Source organism: Symphalangus syndactylus, chromosome 7, assembly GCF_028878055.3.
Source record: "Symphalangus syndactylus isolate Jambi chromosome 7, NHGRI_mSymSyn1-v2.1_pri, whole genome shotgun sequence".
Lineage (NCBI taxonomy): Eukaryota > Metazoa > Chordata > Mammalia > Primates > Hylobatidae > Symphalangus > Symphalangus syndactylus.
This window is the reverse complement of record NC_072429.2, coordinates 140,573,005-140,596,374: the sequence shown is the minus strand read 5'-3', so window position 1 is coordinate 140,596,374 and position 23,370 is coordinate 140,573,005. Positions and strand designations below refer to the sequence as shown.

General features: G+C 52.5%; 1 protein-coding gene across 1 annotated transcript; it reads right to left on the bottom strand.

Moving 5' to 3' along the window:
* Window positions 1-9,224: 9,224 nt before the first annotated feature.
* On the bottom strand, window positions 9,225-18,089 carry LOC134737180 (uncharacterized). The gene is made up of 4 exons (XM_063643096.1): window positions 17,774-18,089; window positions 17,358-17,510; window positions 16,495-16,581; window positions 9,225-9,360 (listed from the first exon to the last, which is right to left on the bottom strand). Exons 1-4 carry the CDS (start codon window positions 18,039-18,041, stop codon window positions 9,257-9,259), a joined length of 612 nt encoding a protein of 203 aa, XP_063499166.1. The 5' UTR covers window positions 18,042-18,089; the 3' UTR covers window positions 9,225-9,256.
* Window positions 18,090-23,370: the final 5,281 nt, after the last annotated feature.

Genomic DNA, 23,370 nt, shown 5'->3' with positions numbered 1-23,370 from the left:
GGACATGGGCCCGTGCAGGCCAGTCAGACATCTTCCCTGAGGCCTCACACAAGGACACTGAGACAAAGGAGCCTCACTTTCTTTCCAGCGTGGGCGTGGAGCTAAAGACACATTCTTCGAATGGGCTGGCTCGAGTTCCTTGGATCAGCTCCATCTTCTATTATCTATGAGAAAGGTTTGAGGACAATCTTACACTGTCCACGAGGGGATCTTGGTGCTCATTATGTGCTGAACGTTGTACAACATTCAATGAGGAAAAGGGAAGAAAACAAGAGGAGCTGAGGGAAGGGAGAAGAGCTCCATCCACATTTGGCTGCACGATGTCCAAAGAAAGAACATTCACGTGGATGGGTCAGTGATGGGGGCAGGGGTGCAGGTCAGGCAGGGGACCCAAGGCTGAGCTCGGGCCAACCTGTCCTGAATAACAGCCTCCCCCAACCTCTGCAGGCGCATGCTTATGTAGAGTGCAGAGAAGGGTCTGTGATTACCAGCTCCTGCTGGGCCAAGTCTTTGGTGTCAGACAGACTAGAGTTTGAATCCTGGCTCCACTACAAGCTACCTGTGTGAGGTCAGGCAAGTCACCTAGCCTTTCTGAGTTTGAGTTTTTTCATATGAAAAAAATAAAATAACATTTTCTCTCTTATAGGGTTATAGTGAAAAGAAAATGAAATAATGTAAATACAATGATTAGCATAGCATCTAGTGCATAATGAGTGCTCAACAAATGTTTGTTGGTATCATTGTTACGTGTTGATGTTGTGAGGATGGCGATGGTGATGATGGTGTGGTGATGATGATGATGGTGGTGATGATGGTGATGATGGTGATGGTGATGCTGTTGATGATGATGGTGATGATGGTGATAGTGATGATGGTGATGATGGTGGTGATGATGGTGATGATTGTGATGGTGATGATGACAGTGATGGTGATGGTGGTGGTGATGGTGATGATGGTGATGATGACAGTGATGGTGATGGTGGTGGTGATGATGGTGATGGTGATGGTGATGATGGCTTAAGGAAAAGCACACTGTTTCTCCCAGACCCCCTGAGATGTGGGATCCAGTTCAAGTTTAGGAAGAGGAGGAAAGTGGGTGTCTCTCACCTGTCTACTTTTGGTAATATCTTTCAAGGTCATGTTGTTCCCTTTCCTGTGACACTATATTTCCTACATCTGAGAGGAAGAATTGTCTGGGAGGCTTCTGAAGATTAGTGATTTGAATTGGGCTGGGCTGGAATTAGTTCAGTCAAGTTCCTTCTCAGTGCAACAAGTTAGGTGCACCAGGAAAATGGTAGCCAGTAGCTGCAATCCCTGATGAGAGGCCTGGCATAGTGAAAGGTCTAGCCAGGGGGCACTGCTGGAGCCACCAGGCTTCATAACCCACACCTTCTGCGTAATCCACTCCCTTGAGGAGACAGAGAGCCTGCCACTGTCACTCACCCCTCAGAGTCAGACACCAAAGAAGGGTCCACCTCAGACCTGTAGCTGAGCAAACAGATGAGTGGGTGGGGAAGGGGTGATGAGGCAGAAAGGATTTCTTCTCTAGGAGAAGAACTCCAGGTTATCTCAGGACTCACCAGCCAGGTCTTTGGGGCCTCTCTCTGAGATGAGCACCTTATTTTCTCTTGGGGTGGAAGGAAGGTCTCTGGCTCACTTACAGCCCCCAGGCTGTATGTGTGGCCCTGCATTCTCCTGCCCCCATCTCTGCTGATGTGGGGTTGTCTCTCTGTCTCACTAAGTCTTATCTCTATGAATCTATGCCTTGATTTCACTCTCTATCTCTCTCTGGAAATCTCCCTCTCAATATGTGAGGTAGTGGCTCTAATTTCTATATTCCTTATTGTTGTCTCTTCCATTTTCTTCTTGCTCTTCTGGTATCTTCTTCCTGAGTGTCCTTTGCCATATCTTCCTTTCCCTCTCCTATCAGGGTAGTCTCAGAGAAGGCCAAGTGGAAAGCCAAGATTTTCATCCCTGCCAGGTGGTAACAAAGCCCATGCAGGGTGTCAGTGGAGAAGGTTTCAGTAAGATCCAGAGTCTCATAATCTCTGAAATGTCCAAGTTTCAATCAAAAAGTACTCATCATACCAAGAACCAGGAAGATCTCAAATTAAATGATAAATAACAGGCAGTAGATGCCAATACTGAGTTAACAAAGATGTTAGAATCGTCTGACAGAGTTTAAAGCAGACATCATACAATGCTTCAGTGAACAACTATGCACAAGTAACAAATGAAAAAATAAAAAGTATCAGCAGAGAAATAGAAAGTTTCAGCAAAGAAGAAGGAGATATAAAGAAGAATCAAATTAAAATTTTAGAACTGAAAAATTCAGTAACTGAAATTTTAGCACTCAGTGGATGGGCTCAACAGCAGATCAGGAGGATAGAGAGAAGAGTACAAAACTTAAGGACAGAACAATAGTGCTGACCCAATCTGAGCAACAGAAGGACCGTATACAAAAAAAATTAATAGGGCCTTGGGTATCTGTGGACAATAATGAAAGATTTCTGTCATCAGAGTTCTGGAAGGACAGGAGAAAGAGAGAGGTGCTGAAAAATTGTACTTGAAGAAATAATGACTAAAAACTTCTCGAGACATAAACATACAGATTCAAGGTGTATAAGCCCCAAACAGGATGATTGAAAAAAAAGAAACGAAATTCATATAAAGACACACCATAGTCAAACTTCCGAAAACTAAAGGGAGAGAGAAAGAAATATTGAAACCAGCCAGAGAAGAGTGACATCTTATCTACAGGGGAAACACAAGTAGAATGACAGCAAATTTTTCATCAGAAATCATGGATGTTGGATGGAAGTGACACATTTTTCAAATACTGAAAGAAGAAGCTGGGTGCAGTGGCTCACGCCTGTAATCCCAGCACTTTGGGAGGCCGAGGTGGGTGGATTATGAGGTCAGGAGATTGAGACCATCCTGGCTAACATGGCGAAACCCTGTCCCTACTAAAAATACAAAAAAAATTAGCCGGACATGGTGGCAGGCACCTGTAGTCCCAGCTAATCGGGAGGCTGAGGCAGACGAATGGCATGAACCCGGAAGGTGGAGCTTGCAGTGAGCCGAGATGGCACCACTGCACTCCAGCCTGGGCAACAGAGTGAGAATCCATCTCAAAAAATAAATAAATAAATAAATAAATAAATAAATAAATAAATAAATAAATAAAAATAAAAATATAATAAAACAAAAATAAACTAAAGAAAAGAAAGAAGAGAAAAAACTGTCAACTCAGAATCATATATCCAGCAAAACATTCTTCAAGAATGAAAGGAAATCAATATATTCTCAGGTGAAGAATGTCACCAGCAGATATATCCTTAAAAAATGGCTAAAGGAGATTCTCTAAGCAGAAAGGAAACAGTAAAAGAAGAAATTGTGAGACAAGGAAGGAAGAAGGAACAAGAGAAAGACTGAAAATATGGCTAAATGCAATAAATTTGCCTTCTCTTACATTTTCTAAATCATATTTGAAAGTTGAAGCAAATATTATAACACTGTGTCTGAGGTTTGAAATTTATGTACAGAAAATATTTTAAACTATTATAGTACAAATAGGGGAAGGTAAAGCAGCATATCAGGAGGTACATTTTCCTCACTTTACTTGAGCTGGTAATACAATGACACCGGTATACTGTGATCATATGTGTGTATAATGTAATACCTAGAGTAAGCACTCAAATACAGAGATACACTCAAAAACATTACAAATAGATGAAACATGACATTTTTAATAATACTATTCAAGTAACCAACAGCAAGACAGAGAATAGAAAAGACAGAAACCAAAAAAAAGAATAAACATAAAACAAAAATAAAATGGTAGACCTAACATATCAATAATTACATTAAATGTAAATTGTCTAAATACATCAGTTAAAAGACAGGATAACAGAGTGGATTAAACAACATGCCCCAATCATAAACTGCCCACAAGAAATTTGCTTTCAATATGGTAATATAGACAGTTTGAAAAAGATGGGAAATGATATACTATGCAAACAGTTATAAGAAAGCAGGATTGTTTATGTTAATGTCAGATGAAATAGGCCAAGGGAAAGAATGAGAGGAAGAGACAAAGAGAGGGACAACTTATAATGATAAAAGTGTCAATCCACTGAGAAGACCTAGCAATCCTAAACGCACATGCGCCAAACAACAGAGGTGCAAAATATATGAAGCAAAACCTGATAAAACCGAAAGGAAAAATAGGCAAATCTACAATTACAGTTGGAGACTTCCATACTCCTATGATAGTAATAGAACAACTAAACAAAAAATCAACAAGGATATAGAAAAACTGAACAATGCCATCAACCAACAGGATCTAATCAACAATGGGTAGAGCACTTCACCCAACAACAATGGAATACACATTCTCTTTGAGTGCCCACAGAACATATACCAAGACAGAACCTGCCTCAGGCCATAAAACAAACCTCAACAAATTAAAAATAATTGAAATCATAGAGTGTGTTCTCCAGCAAAATGGAATCCAACTAGAAATCAATGGCAGAAAGACAACAGGAAAATCTCCAGACACTTGGAAATGACTTAATCCATGAGTCAAAGAGCAAGCCTGAAGGGAAGTTTTTAAAACTACACTGAACCAAATAAAAATGAAAATACAACACATCAAAATTTGTGGGACACAGTTGAAGCAGTGCTTAGGGGGAATTTTACAGCACTAAATACTTACTTTAGAAAAGAAGGCCGGGCGCGGTGGCTCACGCTTGTAATCCCAGCACTTTGGGAGGCCGAGGCGGGCGGATCACGAGGTCAGGAGATCGAGACCACGGTGAAACCCCGTCTCTACTAAAAAATACAAAAAATTAGCCGGGCGCGGTGGCGGGCGCCTGTAGTCCCAGCTACTCGGAGGCTGAGGCAGGAGAATGGCGTGAACCCGGGAGGCGGAGCTTGCAGTGAGCCGAGATTGCGCCACTGCACTCCAGCCCGGGCGACAGAGCGAGACTCTGTCTCAAAAAAAAAAAAAAAAAAGAAAAGAAGAAACATCCCAATCAATAGTCTAAGCTCCTACCTCAAAAACTAGAAAAAGAAGAGTAAATAAACCCAAAGCAAACAGGAGGAAGGAAAGAATAAAGGTAAGCTGTGAAGTCAATAAAGTCGAAAACAGAAAAACAACAGAGAAAATCAATGAAACAAAAAGCTAGTTATTTGAAATGATCAATAAAATTGACAGATCCCTAACATGGTGGACGAGAGTTTCCTCCTCTTCACTCCCCTCCCACTGTTTCAGAGGGAAGCCCATCCCCAGGTGGCACCTCCAGTCTTCAGCGCACCCCGGAGTCCACTGCCTCATTGAATCATCTAGGAAAACTCTAGGTTGTGGACAAGATGCCGATGGCCACTTTAGCACTGAGGGAATAAGAGCTAGAGGGATCTGTGTGCTTTGCGACAAGATCACCCAGTGGTAAGGAGCAGGCTGATGATCAGAACACAGCCTGGCCGACCCTTGGCCCCACTCTTGCTCTCAGTAGATGTGGTGCGGCTGGGGCAGGGTATCAGGCCTTGTGTTTTTCTCAGATTGGAGTCCCTTCCTCTGCTCAGGCTGGAATGGGACTCGAAACCGGGAAGAGACCCCCAGAATTGACCAGGGAAGGCCTGAAGATGACTCTCAGCTGTATCATCCCCACGTGCATTCAGCTGGCACTAAGGTCCAGGTACACTTTGAGGGTCTGTGACCCATCCCCAGAGCCAGCAGATGCCATCAATGTGGCCTGGCAGGGAAACTGGGGGTTCATTGTGTGACCCCTGGAGTTGGACTGTTTGGGTTCAAAATGCAGCCCTTCCTCTTACTGGCTGTGGGATCTTGAGCAACCCGCTTAGCCTCCCTGCACTTTAATTTCCTCATCTGTAAAATGAGAATCATAGTTCCTGCCTCAGAGGTTATTGTGAGAATAAACTGGTGAAGGGACAAGTGCCTGCATTTCGGTAAGTACTGTGAATGTGTTCACCATTATCCAGAAGCGCCTGGCCCTGGGCCAAGACTGAGCACTGTGCAGAAACTGAGGCTGAAAGCCGCCATGTATGAAAGGAGGCCCTTCCGACCCCCCAGGTCCAGTCTGCAGGAAATGCCAGGTGAGCTTGCCCTGCATGTGCCTACCTTCCCTCCTGTTGCTGGTTTTGCATTTTCCTTTGATGAACAGTTTTAATAGAGGCCTATTGCCTCCTTCGCAGCAAACACCTGAAGGAGGGGAGGGATGTTCACACAAACTCCCCTGAAGGAGCTGGTTTCAGCTCTCCCCATCCAGACCCCTGGGGTCTGGATGCTCCCTCTAAGGGTCTAGACTTTGCAGTCAGGGCCTGGTGCATAGGGGAACCCACAGACTCACTTGGGTCTGGCTCCAGCACCCACTTAAGGTGCAGGCCTCCCCCCAATCTGACCAACCCTACCAGGACCATCGGCTGGGGTTGGGGATGGGATTAGCCAGAGAGGAAACCACGCTGCAGACACCATTTACTCCCCTGATGCCTGGGAAAACTCCCAGGCCATGACTCTTCCAGAGCTGCCTGGGCTGCGGGGACCTGAGAACTGCACAGCCCTTCGGGGGCAGACTCAGTGACCAAAGTGACCCCCAGAGGGGATGCACACCCCCAGTTTCCAGCCTCAGATAGATGCCTGATCCCACTCCTACCCCTCAGAGAGTCACACTGAGCCCTGATCCTGACCCATGCTGAACCCTGATCCTGACCCATGCTGAACCCTGATCCTGACCCATGCTAGGCCCTGATCCTGGTCACACTGAGCCCTGATCCTGACCCATGCTGGGCCCTGATCCTGGTCACACTGAGCCCTGATCCTGACCCATGCTGAACCCTGATCCTGATCCATGCTGGGCCCTGATCCTGGTCACACTGAGCCCTGATCCTGACCCATGCTGAACCCTGATCCTGACCCATGCTGGGCCCTGATCCTGGTCACACTGAGCCCTGATCCTGACCCATGCTGAACCCTGATCCTGACCCATGCTAAGCCCTGATTCTGGTCACATGCTGAGCCCTGATCCTGGTTACAGGCTAAGTCCTGACCTTGAACATGGGCTGAACCCTGACTCTAATCCTAGACTAGGCCCTGACCCCAGCTATAAACACAAATCCTAACTGCCAGCCACTTGAAGAACAGGTAGGTACTCAGGGCAGAGGGAGGGGATATGGATGGCCAGGTGCAGCCCTTGTCTTTTTGGCCACAGGCTGAGATGCTAGATCCACGTGCTGAAGCCTCAGAGCCACTCACTGAAGGCAGGTTGTCCCCTTGCCCCTGTGCTCGTGGCTCACCCCGTCAGTCGTGGCTGCTCTCCCGGGACCCTGAGGAGGGGGCTGAGCTCTCCATCCCTGCTCCTCATGGGGGCACCTGTGTGAAAAGTTCAGGAAAAGCTCTTAAAGGAAAATGGTTTTCTGCTGTTGGGCCTGAAATAGCACTCCCTTTCCCCAAGTTAATAACCAGTTGCTGGAGAGTCAGTGCTATTTTAGAAATAAGCATCTATTAGCGCTGGTCACCTTCCAGCTTGACTCAAGGTCATCCCTTCACCTCTGCCCCTCTGAAGTCGGTGTCTGGATGCTGAGGGCTGAGGTGGAGAAGCCCCTTAGGGTCTTCTCCAGGGGCTGTTAGCGGTCACTGACGCCCACCTCAGGGTTGAGGGAGGCAGAGTGGGACCCGCAGCCAAGTCTGGCCCCTTCTTTGGGTTCCTCGGCTGCCGTGCACTGCCGCAGCTCACACGATGCCAACAGCAAAGGCGGGGATCCTGCAAACACCAGCCAGATGCTGAAGCACAAACAAAGCTGGCGTGGACTCATTCAGTCCTGCTAGGAAGAGGCCATGGGTGGAGGAACGTGACCACCCATACTATCTGCCAGGCCTGGGCAAGGCCACACAGTTGGCGGTGGCCCTGAGTCCCGGTGCTACGATGAGTCCAATGTGCCATATGCTTGGGTTAGGGCCAGAGCCTTGAGCTCTAACCCTGGCTCTGCGATGAGCCCTCAGGAAGCCTGGTCCCGAAGGTCAGTTATGCACCTTGCAAGGACCAGTGCAAAATAAAAATACGAGGTCCCGGTTTAAAACCGAGGCAACGGCAGAGGATTAAACCGAGCATGCAGTCCCTCTGCATGTAGCCCCTGGGACTGCCCAGGCCACCCCCGCGAAGCCGGCCCCTCTGCCACATGTCCTCTGCTTCCTCAGCTGCAAAACAGGTGGTGTTGGTGACCGCCCTGCCCTGTCTCGGGGCTGCTCTGAGGGTGAGACGACTGAGAAACAAAGGAACAGAAAGATGGGCAGTGTGACCTGGCTCCCCCAGGGGCAGGAGGAGCAAGGGTCGAGGCTGTGGCTCGTCATCTGACATCCCCGCTGCTGGAATCCATTGTGTCTGCTTGGTCACATGTTCTGGCTCTACCCCCTGTGCCAAGGTCCTCACCCAGGTCCTCGCCCATGTGGGGCTGGTGGTCTATGGCAAAGGCACAGGACATAAGTCATTGATACTCTATTCTGTCAAATTGAAAATACCGTTGATTCTAAGATGCCATGATTTTGTGTGACACTCAGACACTGCCAGTGAAATGATGCCACGCGGCCTGCGACAGTCCTGCCCCAGCGCACTCAGGGTCACGGCAGCCTCTCCTGGCTGGATAATTGCTTCCATTTCTTCTGAGGTGCTTGGCAATTTCTCCTGCCTCCAGCTGCTCTGCTCGTCCTGAGCTAGGCAGCCTTTGTATACATCTTTGTACTAAACAGAGCTCCCCAGGCACATAAAGCGCCTGGCTGTTGCTTTACAAAAAAAAATTATGGAGCCATGGTCATCTCCTCCAGGATGAACACTTGCTTCCCTGATATAAGAGGGATCCCTGCTGCTCTGTCCTTGCTACTGTGTGATAAGTCCTGTTCTATGCAGAATCAGAGTGTCGCCTTTAAAGTAATTTAAAGCGGCAATTAGACCCGACCCGGGCAATGTCAACAGCACACGGAACTCAACTGGAGGGAAGGCAGCATGAACAGCGATGCCTCGGCTGGCTACTGCAGCATAACAAACCACCCTGAAATGAAGAATTGCACCATACAATACAATTAAGGCAACATCATTGCTTAAAACAACAAAATTGAACAACGACTTCAGGAATGTACCGATCCGCGTGTGGTTCTGCTGTCAGCAGGGCTCATCTTGCATCTGAGTTCAGCTGTGAATTGAGTGGGCAGCTCTGGCCTCCCATGTGTTTGGGGGCAGGCTGGCTACGGGCCGGTGCACATGGTCCTGGCTGGGGCAGCGTGGCCCGGCCTGCGTGGTCTCATCCTCCAGTAGCTGCTCCGGTTTTCCACAGGGCAGTTGCAGGGTCCTGGGAGCAGAATCCCACAATGTAACTCAACTCACAAGGGCCACTCCTGCCACATGTAGTGTGGAGCCAGACAGTGGTGTGCACCTCACCTGCCAGCACCTCATGAGTTCCCTGGCATCACATTGGTGGCTGGCAAGCAGCTGCAGTGGGGGTGTTGGCACCACGGAAATATGCTACTAGTCAGGGGCTGGGCTTCTCAGGGGCGGGAACCCAGTTCACCAGCACACAACTGGTCAGCCACGGTCTACAGGCAAAACTCAGTCACAGGGCCAACCCCCATTCGAGGAATGGAGGACAAATAGGACCAGCTTGCCTCAATTTGCTCGAGTTTTCCCAGTTTTACTTCTGAAAGTCCCTTGTCTCCTAAAACCCCTCTGTCTCAGGGAAACCTTGGGAACTGATGCCACTTCTTTATGGGAGAAGCATCAGCATTGTATGCCACAAAATACATGGAGACGGGGTGAAGACTCGCATGCACACGTGCATGTTTGCAATCAACACCTCGTAAGTTCAAGTTCACACACACACAGGCCACGGCAGCTGAGTCCTGACTCCCACCAGAGGACAGCACCTGTCAGACCCCAACTCCCATACGATGCATCCCAACTTCCTGCCAGTTAAAATGTGAGAAAGTGATTATCTTAGAATTGGTGAAATACAGCCGTTAAAACACAGGACAGTGACGTATTGGCCGCACTATGAGCAGGGAGTGGGAAGTGATCAGCACACAGGGGTGGGGCTAGGGCCAGGGCTGCAGGGCTGGGCACAGAGGATGCCCACCAGCCGAGCTCTGAAGAGCCACAGCTCACTCCCAAGTCCCAGAACAAACAGCCACTGGCCTCTTTTCTTCCTCCCTGGTCAAGTGCATACCTCAAATGGCCCTTTGAAGTCCCGGAGGCTGGGGCTGCATGCTAGCATGCGTGGTCAGGGGAGCAACAATGTGGGGCCTCTCTGACTTGGGCATCCCTGGGGGCGACAGGTCAGAGGGGACTGTGAGTTTGGGCTTGAAAGGCTTCTTCTGGAGGGATGAAAGAGAGGGAGGGAGGATGGGAACAGGCAGAGGAGCCAGTGCAGCGCTGGCAAAGCAACACACAAATACAGAAGCCGAGCACCAGGCAGCGATGGCCAGAAAGAGCAGCTGAGACCCAGGACGGTGGGTCTCAGCCAGGGCTGGTCCTGCCCCTAGGGGACACTGGTCATGTCTGGAAGCATCTGTGGTCGACACAACTGTGGGAAGCGGATGCTGCTGGCCTCCAGCAGGTGGAGGTCACGGATGGAGCTGACACCCTACAGGTCATGGGGTGCCCTAGAAAAGACTCCCCGCCCCACACATCAGGAGGGCTCAGGGTGACAAGCTGGGAGGGAAAGGACAGCATCAGGCCTCACAAAAGCAGCGCAAAGAATGGGGGGAGGAGAAGCCGGCCACTGGGTGGCCCCCATGCTCCAGAGCCCCAGCCTTCCAAGCAGGCTCGGGGGGACTCCTCAGCCCATGGTTCCCTGGCCCTGCCAGCCACTGCGCAGGCTCTGGAGGAGGCTGTTTGCTATTCTGCCCCAGGTCCCCGGCACAGCTGGCTGGAGCCCCGGGATTCGGAGGGGCTACCCTAATTGCACTAATGGCTGGTAATCAGGCATAATGGGGTGTTTGTACACACCATCAAGCCCAGCTGCAGGTGTGGCAGGCGGGCGAGTCCCGCGGGACTCAGCAGCGCGCCAGCTGAGAGGCCGGGGCCCATGGGCAACTCCGCCCCCCATAGGTGCTTAAAATCTCCCTTGGGCTTCCCACGCTGCACAAAGCATGCCAGCTATCCTCAGACCATTCGAGACTTCCAGATTTCCCGGGTGCCCCACGCCAGCTGCCATGGACTTCCAGCCCCTCGGGTTGGTGGCCTGGAGAAAAGTTAAGCAAGCGGAGCCTGTGATGATCTCCAAGTCACCAACTCCTTGGGTGCAGCAAAGAAGAGGCCATTGCTGTCCCCATGATGCCTGCTGCCTGGGGGAGCTTGAGGGACCTGAGACCACTCACAGTGATTGCTATTGTTGCCATAACCAGCCCCTAGGAGTAAGCCCTGTTCCAGATGCTGCAGAACCGCCTCACAGCCACCCTCCCTGTGGCGGGTGTTACTATTATCACCCCTGTTTTCCAGATGAGGGACAGTGAGGCTCAGGAAGACTCACGCCTGGCCTGTGGCCACACAGCTATGTAGAGGTGCAGGCTGCAGGCTGAGGCACAGGCTATGCTCTGGGCAGCATGATGCTGAAGTAGGTGAGCATCAGAGGGAGATTGAAGAGGAAGCGTTGTCGAGCTGGGTTTTGAAGGATGTATAGGAGTTGCCACAGTGAGGATTGGGAGGACATTGCCCTTACATAGGCATAGGATGGTGGTGGTATCTTTTAGGACAAGTGATCAACACTGAGTTCTAGGGGGAGAGAGAGGAAAGGATAACAGTAGATGGGTCTGGAAAAGTAGGTCAGAGGGCAGGCTAGGAAGCCTTGACAGTTGGGATAAAGTTTCTATTATGGAGAGATGGCTCTCCTGGCTCAGGTGGGCATGGGCTGCAGGCCAGGAGGGCAGGATTCAAGACGTCACGCATGTCTGAGCTCAAGGGAGCAAAAAAAGAGACAGGAAGCATGGCTGGATCCAGGATCCTGGTTCAAAGCTCGACTCTGCCACTAATATGCTGTGTGACCTGGGGCAGATTCCTTACCGTCTCTGTGCTTTGGCCCTCTCACAGGGTTGCCATGAGGCTCAGTGGGATAAGACCCTCGAAGCAGCTAGAGCATGCCTGGTGCATGGGTAGAACCCCACATGTCAGAAGTCACATTGTCCTGGCAGACCCAGCAAGCCTCTGAGACCCTAACAGAGCAGGGGAGAGGGACTCCCTCGCCTGCTGATGTTCAATCTCAGGGTCTCATCAGACACTTCTGCAAGGACATCTGCCCAGCAACTTCCTGTCCAAACTCAAGACTGACGCCACCCTTGTTATTGATTTTGCTAACCAAGGATAATTGTCCCAAAACGATTACGTAATCCTCCTCATTTTTCCTTTACAAACTTTCGTCTTCCATTACCTCCCTGAAGATACACATAGTTTACTGTGCACGGGGATTCCCAATAATGCCTATTCCCAAATAAACGTCATCTTATTTTAGAGAGCCTCCCTCTGTGTTATTTAGGTTGGCACCTCATAACTATTGGTGCTATTATTATCACCACTCTCACTCTTTGCGTGATGAATCTGAGCACAGAGAGGTTAAGTAACATGCCCAGGGTCACACAGCAGGTGAGGCATGGAGCAAGGATTTGAAGCCAGGCACCTGGTACCACAGCCTCAGTCTTGCTCCCAACCACTGTGCTATGAGAGCCCTCTGAAGAAGGGAACAGGACACAGGAGAAAATATAAGAACTGGTCCTGAGCTGAACTGGGGACCAGGGAAAGATATTTAAAGTAAGATCAAGGGGCCCCCAAGAAGCTTGCCAGCACAGGGCACCAGGAAGCATGTGCCAAGTTCCTGCGCAGAGAAGAATGTGGACAGCAGGAAATATTGAAACCCACATGGCTGCAGCTGTTGACCAAGGGAAGTGAGGGAGGGCCATGGAGGGTGAGGCGGGAGTGAAAGGAGAGGGTAGGTCGAGGGCCACATCCCCCAGGCTTGCTGGCCCATGAGGCCTTTGGGGATTTATCTCAGGTGCCCTGGAGGCCGTGGGGGACGTCAATCAGGGGACATGATTGGATCCCCCAGTCACTGGTGTGGGATGGATATCAGGGAGGCCACCGGGGCACCAGAGGCCCCTGGGGAGGCTTCGGCAGTGGTTCAGATCAGAGATGGCCTGGATTCCATGGGGAGGTGGGTGGCATGGAGGGGGAAAGAGGATGGATTCCAGGCATATTACGGAGTGGAGGGATGTGCAGGGTTATAGTGGCTGGGCTCAGGGGTGAGGGAGAAGAGCTGTCAGAAATCCACCCATTTCTGGAGTGAGGGGGGTGTGGGGAGAGCCACCACCAAGAGGGAGTTTCTGGAGTGAGGGGGGTGCAGGGAGAGCCATCGCCAAGAGTGAGCTGCAGGATGCCCAGATGCTTGGGTTGGGGCCCGGGTTCTGCCCAGGGCCTGTTCTGTCAGAGGGGAGGGGCGGCCAGATGAGCCCCAGGAGCCTCGGCCAGGGGCCAGGGCTGGAGGCAGCTGTGGGTGTCAGATCTGTCTCCAGGGAGCTAGGATCCAGAGGGCAGGAAAGCAGGGGTGGCTGGGGCGGGGGTGCTGCCGAGAGGCAGGGGGGCCTGGAGTGAGGGATCAGATGGCAAAAAGGCTTTGGACAGCGGGGAGGGGATGCTGGGCTCTGGGGCCGGGCGGGCGGCATGTCAGGGCAGGCATGCGATCGCTGCAGGTGCGTGCAGTGCCTGCTTCTTGGCAGTTTCCTGCAGTGCACAGCACCTGGCTCGCCCTAGGACACGCCTGTGGGATGGGTGGGGGAGGTCAGGGGCAGAGGCACGGGGAGTCCATCTGCTCTGCAAATGTGGGACAGGCAGTTGGGGAGGGGTCGGATGCTGCCTACCATGTCTGCTGAGATTGAGTGAGGCGACCTGAGTGAGTCTGAGGCCTCGGAAGTAGGAGGTGGCCAGAGGACTCAGGAAGCACAGCCTGGGAAGCCAGAGCCACTGGGTGCAGTTGTCCTGGGGCCACAGAGGTTACAGTTCGAGCAGGCAGGGCCAAGGTCTCCCTGCCACCAGGGACGGGAGACCCAGGCCGTTAGATGCCCCAGCTTCAGGGGCCTTCTCCATGGCCATCTCAGAGGCCAACTGGGCTGCTGTGGCTCTCAGTGTAACTCAGCCCTGGGGACAACCTTGGTCACTGAGGGACCAGAGGACAGGGACACAAGATACACCGGTCACCTTGAGTTCCCTCTGGAGTGGGGACACAGGGGAGCAAGGATTGCAACCCAAAGAGGTCAGCCCTGGGTGTCGGATGCACCAGGGCCCACAAATGAGGACAATGAGGGGACCCCAGCCAGAGGCAACAGCAGGAGCTGAGCTGAGGCCGAGACAGCGGGGGCCACCTGGACCCTCCAGGGTTCCTTTTCCCACAGCCTGTAGGCTGCAGGGAGGGAGTGGGAAGGAAGAGAGACTTCCTGCAGGACTTCCTCCTTGTGCTAAAGACCTGGCAGCACCAAGAGGTGATGGGGTGACTGTGGGGAGTGATCTCTAGGATGCTGCTAGTAAGAAAAACAGGGAGGAGGGTCGGGCGCAGTGGCTCACGCCTATAATCCCAGCACTTTGGGAGGACAAGGCAGGCGGATCATGAGGTCAGGAGATCGAGACCATCCTGGCTAACAAGGCGAAATTGCATCTACTAAAAATACAAAAAATTTAGCTGGGCATGGTGGCGGGCGCCTGTAGTCCCAGCTACTCTGGAGGTTGAGGCAGGAGAATGGTGTGAACCCAAGAGGCGGAGCTTGCAGAGAGCCAAGATTGCACCACTGTACTCCAGCCTGGGCGACAGAGAGAGACTCTGTCTCAAAAAAAAAAAAAAAAAAAGAAAGAAGAAAGAAAGAGAGAGACAGAGAGAGAAAGAAAGAGAGAGAGAGAGAGAGAGAAAGAAAGAGAAGAAAGAAAGAAAGAAAGAAAGAAAGAAAGAAAGAAAGAAAGAAAGAAAGGAAGGAAGGAAGGAAGGAAGGAAGGAAGGAAGGAAGAAAGAAAGAAAGAAAGAAAGAAAGAAAGAAAGAAAGAAAGAAAGAAAGAAAGAAAGAGGCAAAACAGGGAGGGGAAAGTGTGCAGGAGCTGAGTGAGCCAGGGTGCCCACAAATAGGAGGGCCAGGGAAAGGAGAGTCATTTGCATATATTTAAAACACAATGGAGGGCCTGAGCAAAGGCTGAAGGAGAAAACATGTAAGAAGAGGGAACTTAAAGTATAATAATAAAAAAAAAAAAAAAAGAAGAGGGACGAGGGACGGGACAGGACGGAGGGAATTGGGACCAGAGCCAGGATTCTCTGAATCTCCCCAGCCAGCGCTCGTGTAATTACATAACAAAATTACATTTTTGAAAAAACAATCCCTAAAAATTAAAAGCAAAATAGAACCATATATGGAGTGGGTAGCATGACCACACGGAGGGAATCATTTTATGTAAGCTTCAAACACAGCAATTTTACAGGATATTCCTGCGGGTTAGACTCTAAGGACAGAAAGAAATGCAAAACCAAAAATAAAAATAGAGAACTTAATTCCCAGGAATTATATTGTGACTAATAATATCGGTGGCTATTCTAAGACTGCATTTACACAAAGATAAAATAATAACACGATTGACCTCCAAGTCTGGGGAAACCAGTTTGTCAGCACGAGAGAAAGGAGGTACAAGCATAAAGTGAAGAAATTGCATAAGATCCTGCAAGCCTATGTTGGATCGGGTAGTATCTGCATAAATTTGTGATTTTTTTAATCTTTAAGAAAGTAATTTTCCTAGCCTTCCTGGGAGCAAACCAGCCCAGGAGCAGTGAGCGCTCAGCTCCTGGTGCCCAGAGACTGAGACCACGTCCCCATGTCAAGCTCCTTGGAGAAATGGCCGATCACCAGGCCGGGCCAGGAAATGTCCAAGAGGAGCCTGGAGCTTCTTGTCATCCCCAAAGCAAGGAAGCTGCCAAAGCTTTCTGGAATCATGTCCAAACCATCAGGAATCGAGTTGAAGAGCTTTCCACAAGCCGAAGACGGGAAGAATTACATATCAACGCAGATCCTAACCCCAGTGGGTTGAAACCCATCAAATACGTGCAACTTCACACATTCAGAATGATGAAAACCCTCATGGGCAAGCGTTGGAGGAGGCAAGACCTCCAGCTTGTTGTTTTGGAAGCTAGCGAATAAAGACAGAGAATCCAGCGTGTCTCCGGACGGTCCATCCTACACAACCACACATCCACGTCACCGACAGCTGATGAGGGAACGCTCCTTCATAGGGAAGCATTCCAGCCAATAAGCGCAGAAGGCTGACAAACTCTCATCATCATCCTGCGATTCCCTGATAACTGGGGGATGTGGCAGGCAATGGCGGATAATGTCCCGGAGGAGAGGGACAGGCAGCCACCCTGCACCTCCTCACAGAGGAACACCAGCGCTCAATGCTGCGGTGGCTCAGAACTCACCACCAAGGACTGGGACTGCACAGGGATGTGTCATCAGGGTCCCAGCTGGAAGCTCCCGGGACACGGGCTGCCTCCTCCACAGGTTACCTGCAAAGAGAAAAGAGCACGCAGGGAGGGGTGAAGGGGATACCTGCGAACTAGGAGATCTGAGGGGCCTCTTGTGGATGTGTGCAGGCCTCATTTCGAAAATAATTTTAATAAAAATCCTGTTTAAAAAGCACTCATGATATAATCAGAGAAATTGGAAGCCTGGCTGGTGGAGGACATTATAAAAAAAATACCATTCTTCCCTCTAGGTTGGAGACGGGTGTAGCAGTTGTATATTTTTAAGAGCCCTCCTCTTTCAGGGATGCACTCTGAAATGTTTATGGATAAAGACTGAGCAGCTCTCTATGCTGTGACATGGAAAATGTTCATAATTTATAACCTGGAGTGAATGGAGCATGCCACAGATCAATGCATTGAATGCCACCCAATTTGTTTTGTAAAGAAAGGAACAGAGAGAGCTGTCTACGAGGCATCACACTCAGAGAAAGATCCAGAAGGACCGCGCAGAGTGTTGGCACTGGGCATCCCTGAGGAGCCCGACCACAAGGAGGGTGAGGTGAGCCCTCATTTCTTCCTTGCAGGGAAATCCTTATTTATGGAGAAAAGTAAAATGATGTCGTCATTCTGCGGCCTCCAGTGAGCTAACGGACGGGGTGTTAACCATCAACAGCTGTCACCAACATCACACGAGAGAGGCTGCCAGCCCACGTGTCCGCAGCAAGCACCTGCCCCCGCCACGTGGTGTCCTGCCGGCCTGTGTCCGTCTGGCCAGCCCTGTGTGGAGTCCCCTGTTTCTCTGCCTGGGGCAGTCTGACCTTGTCCCGAGCAGCAGTGGGCAGGGGCTGAGGTGCTGGGGAGATGACTTCCGCACCGTGTCTTGCACACGTAGGGAGACTGTTGTCTCCTCCGATGCTGTTTCTCCTCCCTTGCGCTGGAGACTGTCAGCGCAGCCATGGAGGCCCCTTTGTCTGAGGAGATAAAAGCAAGGTTATGTACTTGGGGTAACTTATGACAGCTGAGAAATCAAGTGGCCCCTCCATGAGCCAGGACAGCTCTGAAAGGGAAAAGTGTCTCAGGGCAGTGTGACCGCATGTGAGTTTTGGAGAGAGGTGGAGTGGCGAGGGGCAGGCCCTGGTCATCCCTTTTGTTCATCTGTAGAACAGAGGCCAGCAGGGGACCCTCCACCCTGCACCCCTCCCAGGACCCTGAACTCCAGAGTTCACCCACTCACGGTCCCCTGCGGTCCCTGGGCCTCGAGGGTCCTCTGAGGTGTGGCCCACGCTGCGCTGTCTGCCCGGTGTACGCGGCCCAGGGAAGCCTGAGAAGGGGTGGTCCCGGGGCTGGAGATGGCGCCTCCGAACAGGAAAGCCTGGTCCTGTGGCCCCCTTCTTGCCCTGCTGTGAGGAGCACTCTCTCTGCGGGAAAAGCTGGGGCTTTATCCGCCTCCATCCACATCCTCGCCCCACCCCATTTCTCTCCCTAATTAGGAAGCAGGTCATTATTGTCAAGGAAAAAATTCCAAATCAACCTAGAGTCCCTCACTTTCTTCTCCCGCCTGAATCCTCTTCCTGCAGGTGTAGCTCTGGCACCCCCACCTCCAGGAAGCCCCCTTGCTCCCCCTCCAGCTGGACTGAGTGTCTCTCCCAGTGCCAGCCCCTGGTGCTCCCACAGACGCGGTCACGGGGCCCTCCTGAGTCACAGCCCGCCTGCCCCTGTGCTTCCTGCCTTGCCCAGCAGGGAGTCCTGGCCGTTGCCCCCAGGGCCCCATCTCCTAATACTCAACTGTCCCTGTTTGCCCCAGGGCGAGGGCCAGGCCTGTCACAGCCACAGCCCAGGGCCCGCCCCTACCCCGCCTCTGGACTCCATGGGGGCACTGCTGTGGGGCTGGAATCTCCCCAGAGGGGCGGGTAAGAGCTGAGGGAGTCTCAGTACTAGTGGGGGCAGGTGCTGGCAGGCGCCCTCCATGCCTTCCTCCCCAGCACCACATTCCCACTTGGGGGGTGCTCAGGACATGGTCTACATGACGGAGACACAGCTGTACCTTCCCGTGCAGCTGCTGCTTGCTCAGGAATGCCCCCTCTGTGTCTCTCCCCCACTCCCTGGCCTCGCTTCCCCTAACCCTCCCTTCCGGTGCCATGGTGCTGCACCTCCCGCTGAGGCCACAGCAGGCGGCCCTATGTCAGGCTCTGTGCTCTGGGCACTCAGCTCACCCAGGCCAGGCCCCTTAGACAATGCTCAGTCAGCATTAGTTCAGCTGCCCTGGCCATGCACGCGGGGGCCAGAGTGTCACCATCACTGGGACTTAGTCTCTGGAGACCAGAGGTGCTCCAGGGAAAACGGGAGAGCCATTTGGTTTCCGCTAGATGAGTCTGAGGCCTGTGGCCAGGGCGATTTTCTCAACTTGTAGCCTTTTTTTAATTAATCATCTATGGAAATGCAGACATCCTCCAGCTCCAGGAGCAGTGACACCAGAGCAAGTAGCCACGATGAGCAAGTGGCACAGTCCCCTGCCTGGGGCTGCCACTGGGGGGCTGCCAGTCAGATGGACTTCAAGCAGCTCTGGTGGGTCCTGGTCCCATCGCCCATCCCGGCAAGAATTTCTTCTCAAATCTACCTGGTAGGTGGCGATGCAGCTGCTATGTAGGTAGAGTGGGGGAGGAGCAGGAGGGAGAGGATGGGGAGGAGATGGAGGAGGAGGGAGAAGAAGGCAATGAGGATGATGACGACTCTCCAGCTCCAGGAAGCCCACCTGCAGGAAGTCTGCAGGTTCTGAGTCCGAGTCCCTGTGACATGACCCGTGGGGTCCTGCCTTCCCCATCACGGCATTTATCACTCCACAGTGCTGTGTCCACCTGCCCAGCGCTGCTCCCCACTAGCCCGAGGGGGCCTGGAAGCCACTCTGTGTCTAGTGCACCCCCAGGAGGAAGATCTGGTTGGAGTGAGAATGTTGCACCACCAGGCGACAGTGGAGGCCCCGCAATGTGGTGCCCACGGCCACTGTCTTCAATGCCTACGCCCGCACCCCACAGAGCACGCTGCTCCTTCTTGCCCTTCTCACATGGTCCGTCCCCATCCCCCTGCTTCTCTGCCAGCTGGCCCCACCTGCTTTCTGGCCCATGACCCCTGGAGAAGGGGACAGCCATGCCCAGCCTCCTCTGCAGGCTCTCTGGGGCTCTCCAAGTGCCTCCAGCTCGTGGCTGAGTCCCCCTTCATTGCTCTCATCCTTGCACGAAAACATTGCACTTTATTCAGCCCGTCCTCACGAGAAGTTTTCCAATTTGGGGCTCATTCCGGAGAGACCCCTCCAGCCTCTCTTAAGTTCTCCATACTCCACTTCAAGTCCAGATTCTCCAGCTCAGATAATGACCCGGCGAGGAGAAAGGAGAGGGGAAAATTACCTCTCCACACATCTGCACTCTGCAATCTCCCGTGTGAAAGCCACCCAGAATGGCAGGGATTTTCTTTTTTAATTGAACTCTGCAAGTGGGAGGAGAGTGAGAGATAGCACTCGCTCCCGTGTGCTGGGCATGCCAGCCTCGGTTAACCCTGGCAAGGCCACCCGATGGCTCTTGCAGATGAGGAAGGCGAGCCTTAGAGAGATTCAGTGACTGCCTAAGCAGGTGGTAGACGGATAGAGGCTCCTAAAAGTGCAACGACAGCTCACCCAGGTAGGGAGGCTCCATTGAGCACACCCCACCTGCTCCCTGTGCAAACCCCCCTCCTCCCACGGGGCGCTTACAGGAAATGCCGAGTCTGGAGCCTAGAGTCCAGGCCTCCCTGGCTGTGTCCTCAGACTAGGCCCCTCGGAGTCTTGCAGAACGCCTTACTCTACCTGCTCATCTTATCTTACAGGTGGGGACATTTAGTCCAGGGACAAAGTGAAGATCAAGCCCAAGCTTCCTAACTCCACTCCTCATCCTGCTTGGTGAGCCTCATGCCCCACCTTGGATACTCTGCTCCCTCTCTGGGTCTCAGTTTCCCCATCTGTAGCATGGGTCTCTAGGCCCTCCCCCTGCCCAAGAGCTGCAGGGGAGGCCCACGCTGGCCACCCAGGCTCCGAGTCTATGACGATGCCCTCCAACCTCCCCCCCGCACCTCTCCAACCCCCGCTTCCAAGGAGCCTAGCCTGGGGCCGGGCCTGTTTCCCTGCACCAGTCAGCACTGCTGCTCCCGGGTGGAGGCTGCGAGGGAGGACAGTCCCACCGGGAAGGGCTTTGCTGGCTGACAGGCTGTCATGTTCTCTGCAAAGGACAAGATTTGCTGGGTTATTAAGCACACACGGACTCGCAGACTGTGGCCAGGAGATAAGGAAATCTCCGTCGAATGACTGCGGGATGGAGTCTGCGTCCCTTTTTTCTTTCTTTCTTTCTTTTTTTTTTTCTTCCTCTCTCAACTTGGGTATTTTCAAGCTTAGAAGTGACTGCTCTAATCAAACCAAGAGACCAGCGGCGAGAGGAGGATTTGCGCAAAGAAAATGGAAAGTTTAAGAAAAAAAGAAGGCAGGGGGTGGGCAGAGCTTGTTCCAGAAACATGGAAACAGCATCTCGTGGCTGGATAGAGATGGCACAGCCCCAGCCTCCATGTAGGTAGCTGAAAATTTCGAGTAGAGGCATGGCCTAGCCTTTGGAAGCCTGTAATCTCAGTGGGGAGGCATAGCTCCTGCAGGAAGGCCCTGGTCCGACGGCAGAGACGTAGCCACACTCAGGCAATTCATCTGGTGGGGGCAGCAAGGCCCTGCCCTAGGCAGGAAACCCCAGCACCACCACCCCACACTCCCCAGAAGCTTTCAGGAGCTCCTCGGGGCATGAACCCGCTGCGCACCAGCTGCCACACCAATCCCGCAGGCTGCCCTGAGCAGGCTCCTCCATGGCAGTGCTGGACCCCTCCCCACAGCTGCTCCCAGCCCACGGCCCACCCAGTGCACACCACAGAGCGAGCCACAGCCTGAGTCACCTCCTGGGAGTGTCGTGTTCTTGCTGCAGGAGCCCAGCCAGGGCTTATCTGGCCACTAGTCCATCCAGTCCCATGCCGATGTGGTCCTCACGTGTCCAGCTCCTGGGCTGCGGGAAGTGTTGGCCTGAGCCCAGGCAGGTGTCACACCTTCTACTGTTCCAGTCATCCTGAACACAAGGGAGTGGGTGAGCCTTACCCACCTGGGGCAAAGGCCCAGATAAGGCCACGTCCCTCAGATAACAGGCTTGTATTTAACCTCAACTTCCATGCAAAAGCAGACTTGAAAGACACAAACTCACGTCTGGAAACATTTTTAGAGGTGACCAGTGACCTTGGAGCAGCTGCAACTCCTTCCCTCTCACTCTCCCTCTAGAAAGTTCGCTATCGCCGGCATCTGGCACTCAGGCCTCCCCACACACTGTTCCTCTGCCAGAATGCTTATCCCTGCACTCTTCATAGGGAAGCTGGCTCCTTTTCCTCTCTTAAGTCTTGACTCCCTTCCTCTTCCTCCAGGCAGCCCTCGAAGACTGCCCCACCCGAGTGCTCCGCCCCAGGCCCTACTCCTTTCCCTCGCCAGGGACAACACACTTGAGCTTGTCACTTGAGTCAGTCTGCCTCCCCCTGCCAACAAGAATATCAACTCCATGAGGGCAGGGGTGAGTTTCTTGTGCCCCACGGTCTGGCCCATGGTAGGTGCCTCATAAATAAGTGCTGAATAAATGAGGAGGCCCCTGCAACCCCCCTGCCTCCACCTGCTCTCCCTGGTCACACCCACCTGCTGTGCACATGTCACAGGCGTCTTCCTGCTGAGCCTTCCATGCCTGCCAGGTAAAAGCCATCACAGGCTGGCGGGGGACATGGGGTCCCCCCCAGGGGCACCTGTCACCTCCCTCAGCGGCCCACCCAGTCAGTGTGCTAGCCCTCGCCTGTCCCCACTGTGGGGGGTTGAGAATCACGGACACAGCATTTTGCACCCACTTTCATTAAGAGGTAGCGTCAGTAGCTCATTCCTGTAATTCCAGCAGTTTGGAAGGTCAAGGCAGGAGAATCACTCAAGCGCAGGAGTTAGAGACCAGCCTGGGCAACATAATGAGACTCCCCTCTCTATAAAAATGGAACAATTGGCCAGGCATGGTGGCATGCACCTGTGTTCTCAGCTACTCGGGGGCTGAAGCAGGAGAATTGCTTGAGCACTAGAGGCTGAGGCTACAGTGAGCTATGATTGCACTACTGCACTCCAGCATGGTTGACAGAACAAAGCCCTGTCTCAAAAAAGAAACAGAAAATGGTGGCATCAACTGCCCGGCCCTGAGTCTGCAGCCCTCTTCGGCCCACAGAATGTGGCAGGGCTGGCACTGCAAGCTCCAAGCCCGAGCAGCAAGGGCCTGGCAGTGCCCACTCTCACCCTCTCGGAGGCCAGCACCACCCAGGGGCGTTCCACTGACCACTGACCCCTTCTCACTCCCCGAGTGAGACCTGTCATTCTCCTTCCAAAAAACCTGCCCTCCACCCTCCCAACAGGGCCACAGAGGGCAGCACCGGTGGAGGGGGCTCAGCCGAGGACAGCTCTCAGGTCTCATGACAAATGCGTGCAAGTGGACCAAAGCAGCGCCTGCACACGGCTGAGCTGCCCTGAGCCGAGAGCCTTTGGCTGGTGCCTCAGAAACTCCCCGCAGCCAGCGCCACTGCAGCACCTGGTCTTTCTATGACCCTGAATACCGGGGGACATCTTTTCTCACCTGGTCTTTCTACGGCCCTGACCGCCGGGGAATGCCTCTTCTGAACCCCTCTGTTGTGTGATTTCTTGATGAATGTTGGAAGCCACCGAATGCAGGAAGTGTCTTTTCTCAGGGCGCCCCGGATCCTATCTCATTC

What these genes read in the sequence shown, in the direction of transcription:
- LOC134737180 (XM_063643096.1), bottom strand. Translation starts at nt 18,041, where the DNA reads ATGACCTGCTTCCTAATTAGGGAGAGAAATGGGGTGGGGCGAGGATGT. An exon ending in CCACTGCTGCTCGGGACAAG is followed by an intron (nt 16,582 to 17,357) that starts GTCAGACTGCCC and finishes TTCTCTTTGCAG; the next exon opens with GTAACCTGTGGAGGAGGCAG. An exon ending in TGCAGTCCCAGTCCTTGGTG is followed by an intron (nt 9,361 to 16,494) that starts GTGAGTTCTGAG and finishes TTCTGCTCCCAG; the next exon opens with GACCCTGCAACTGCCCTGTG.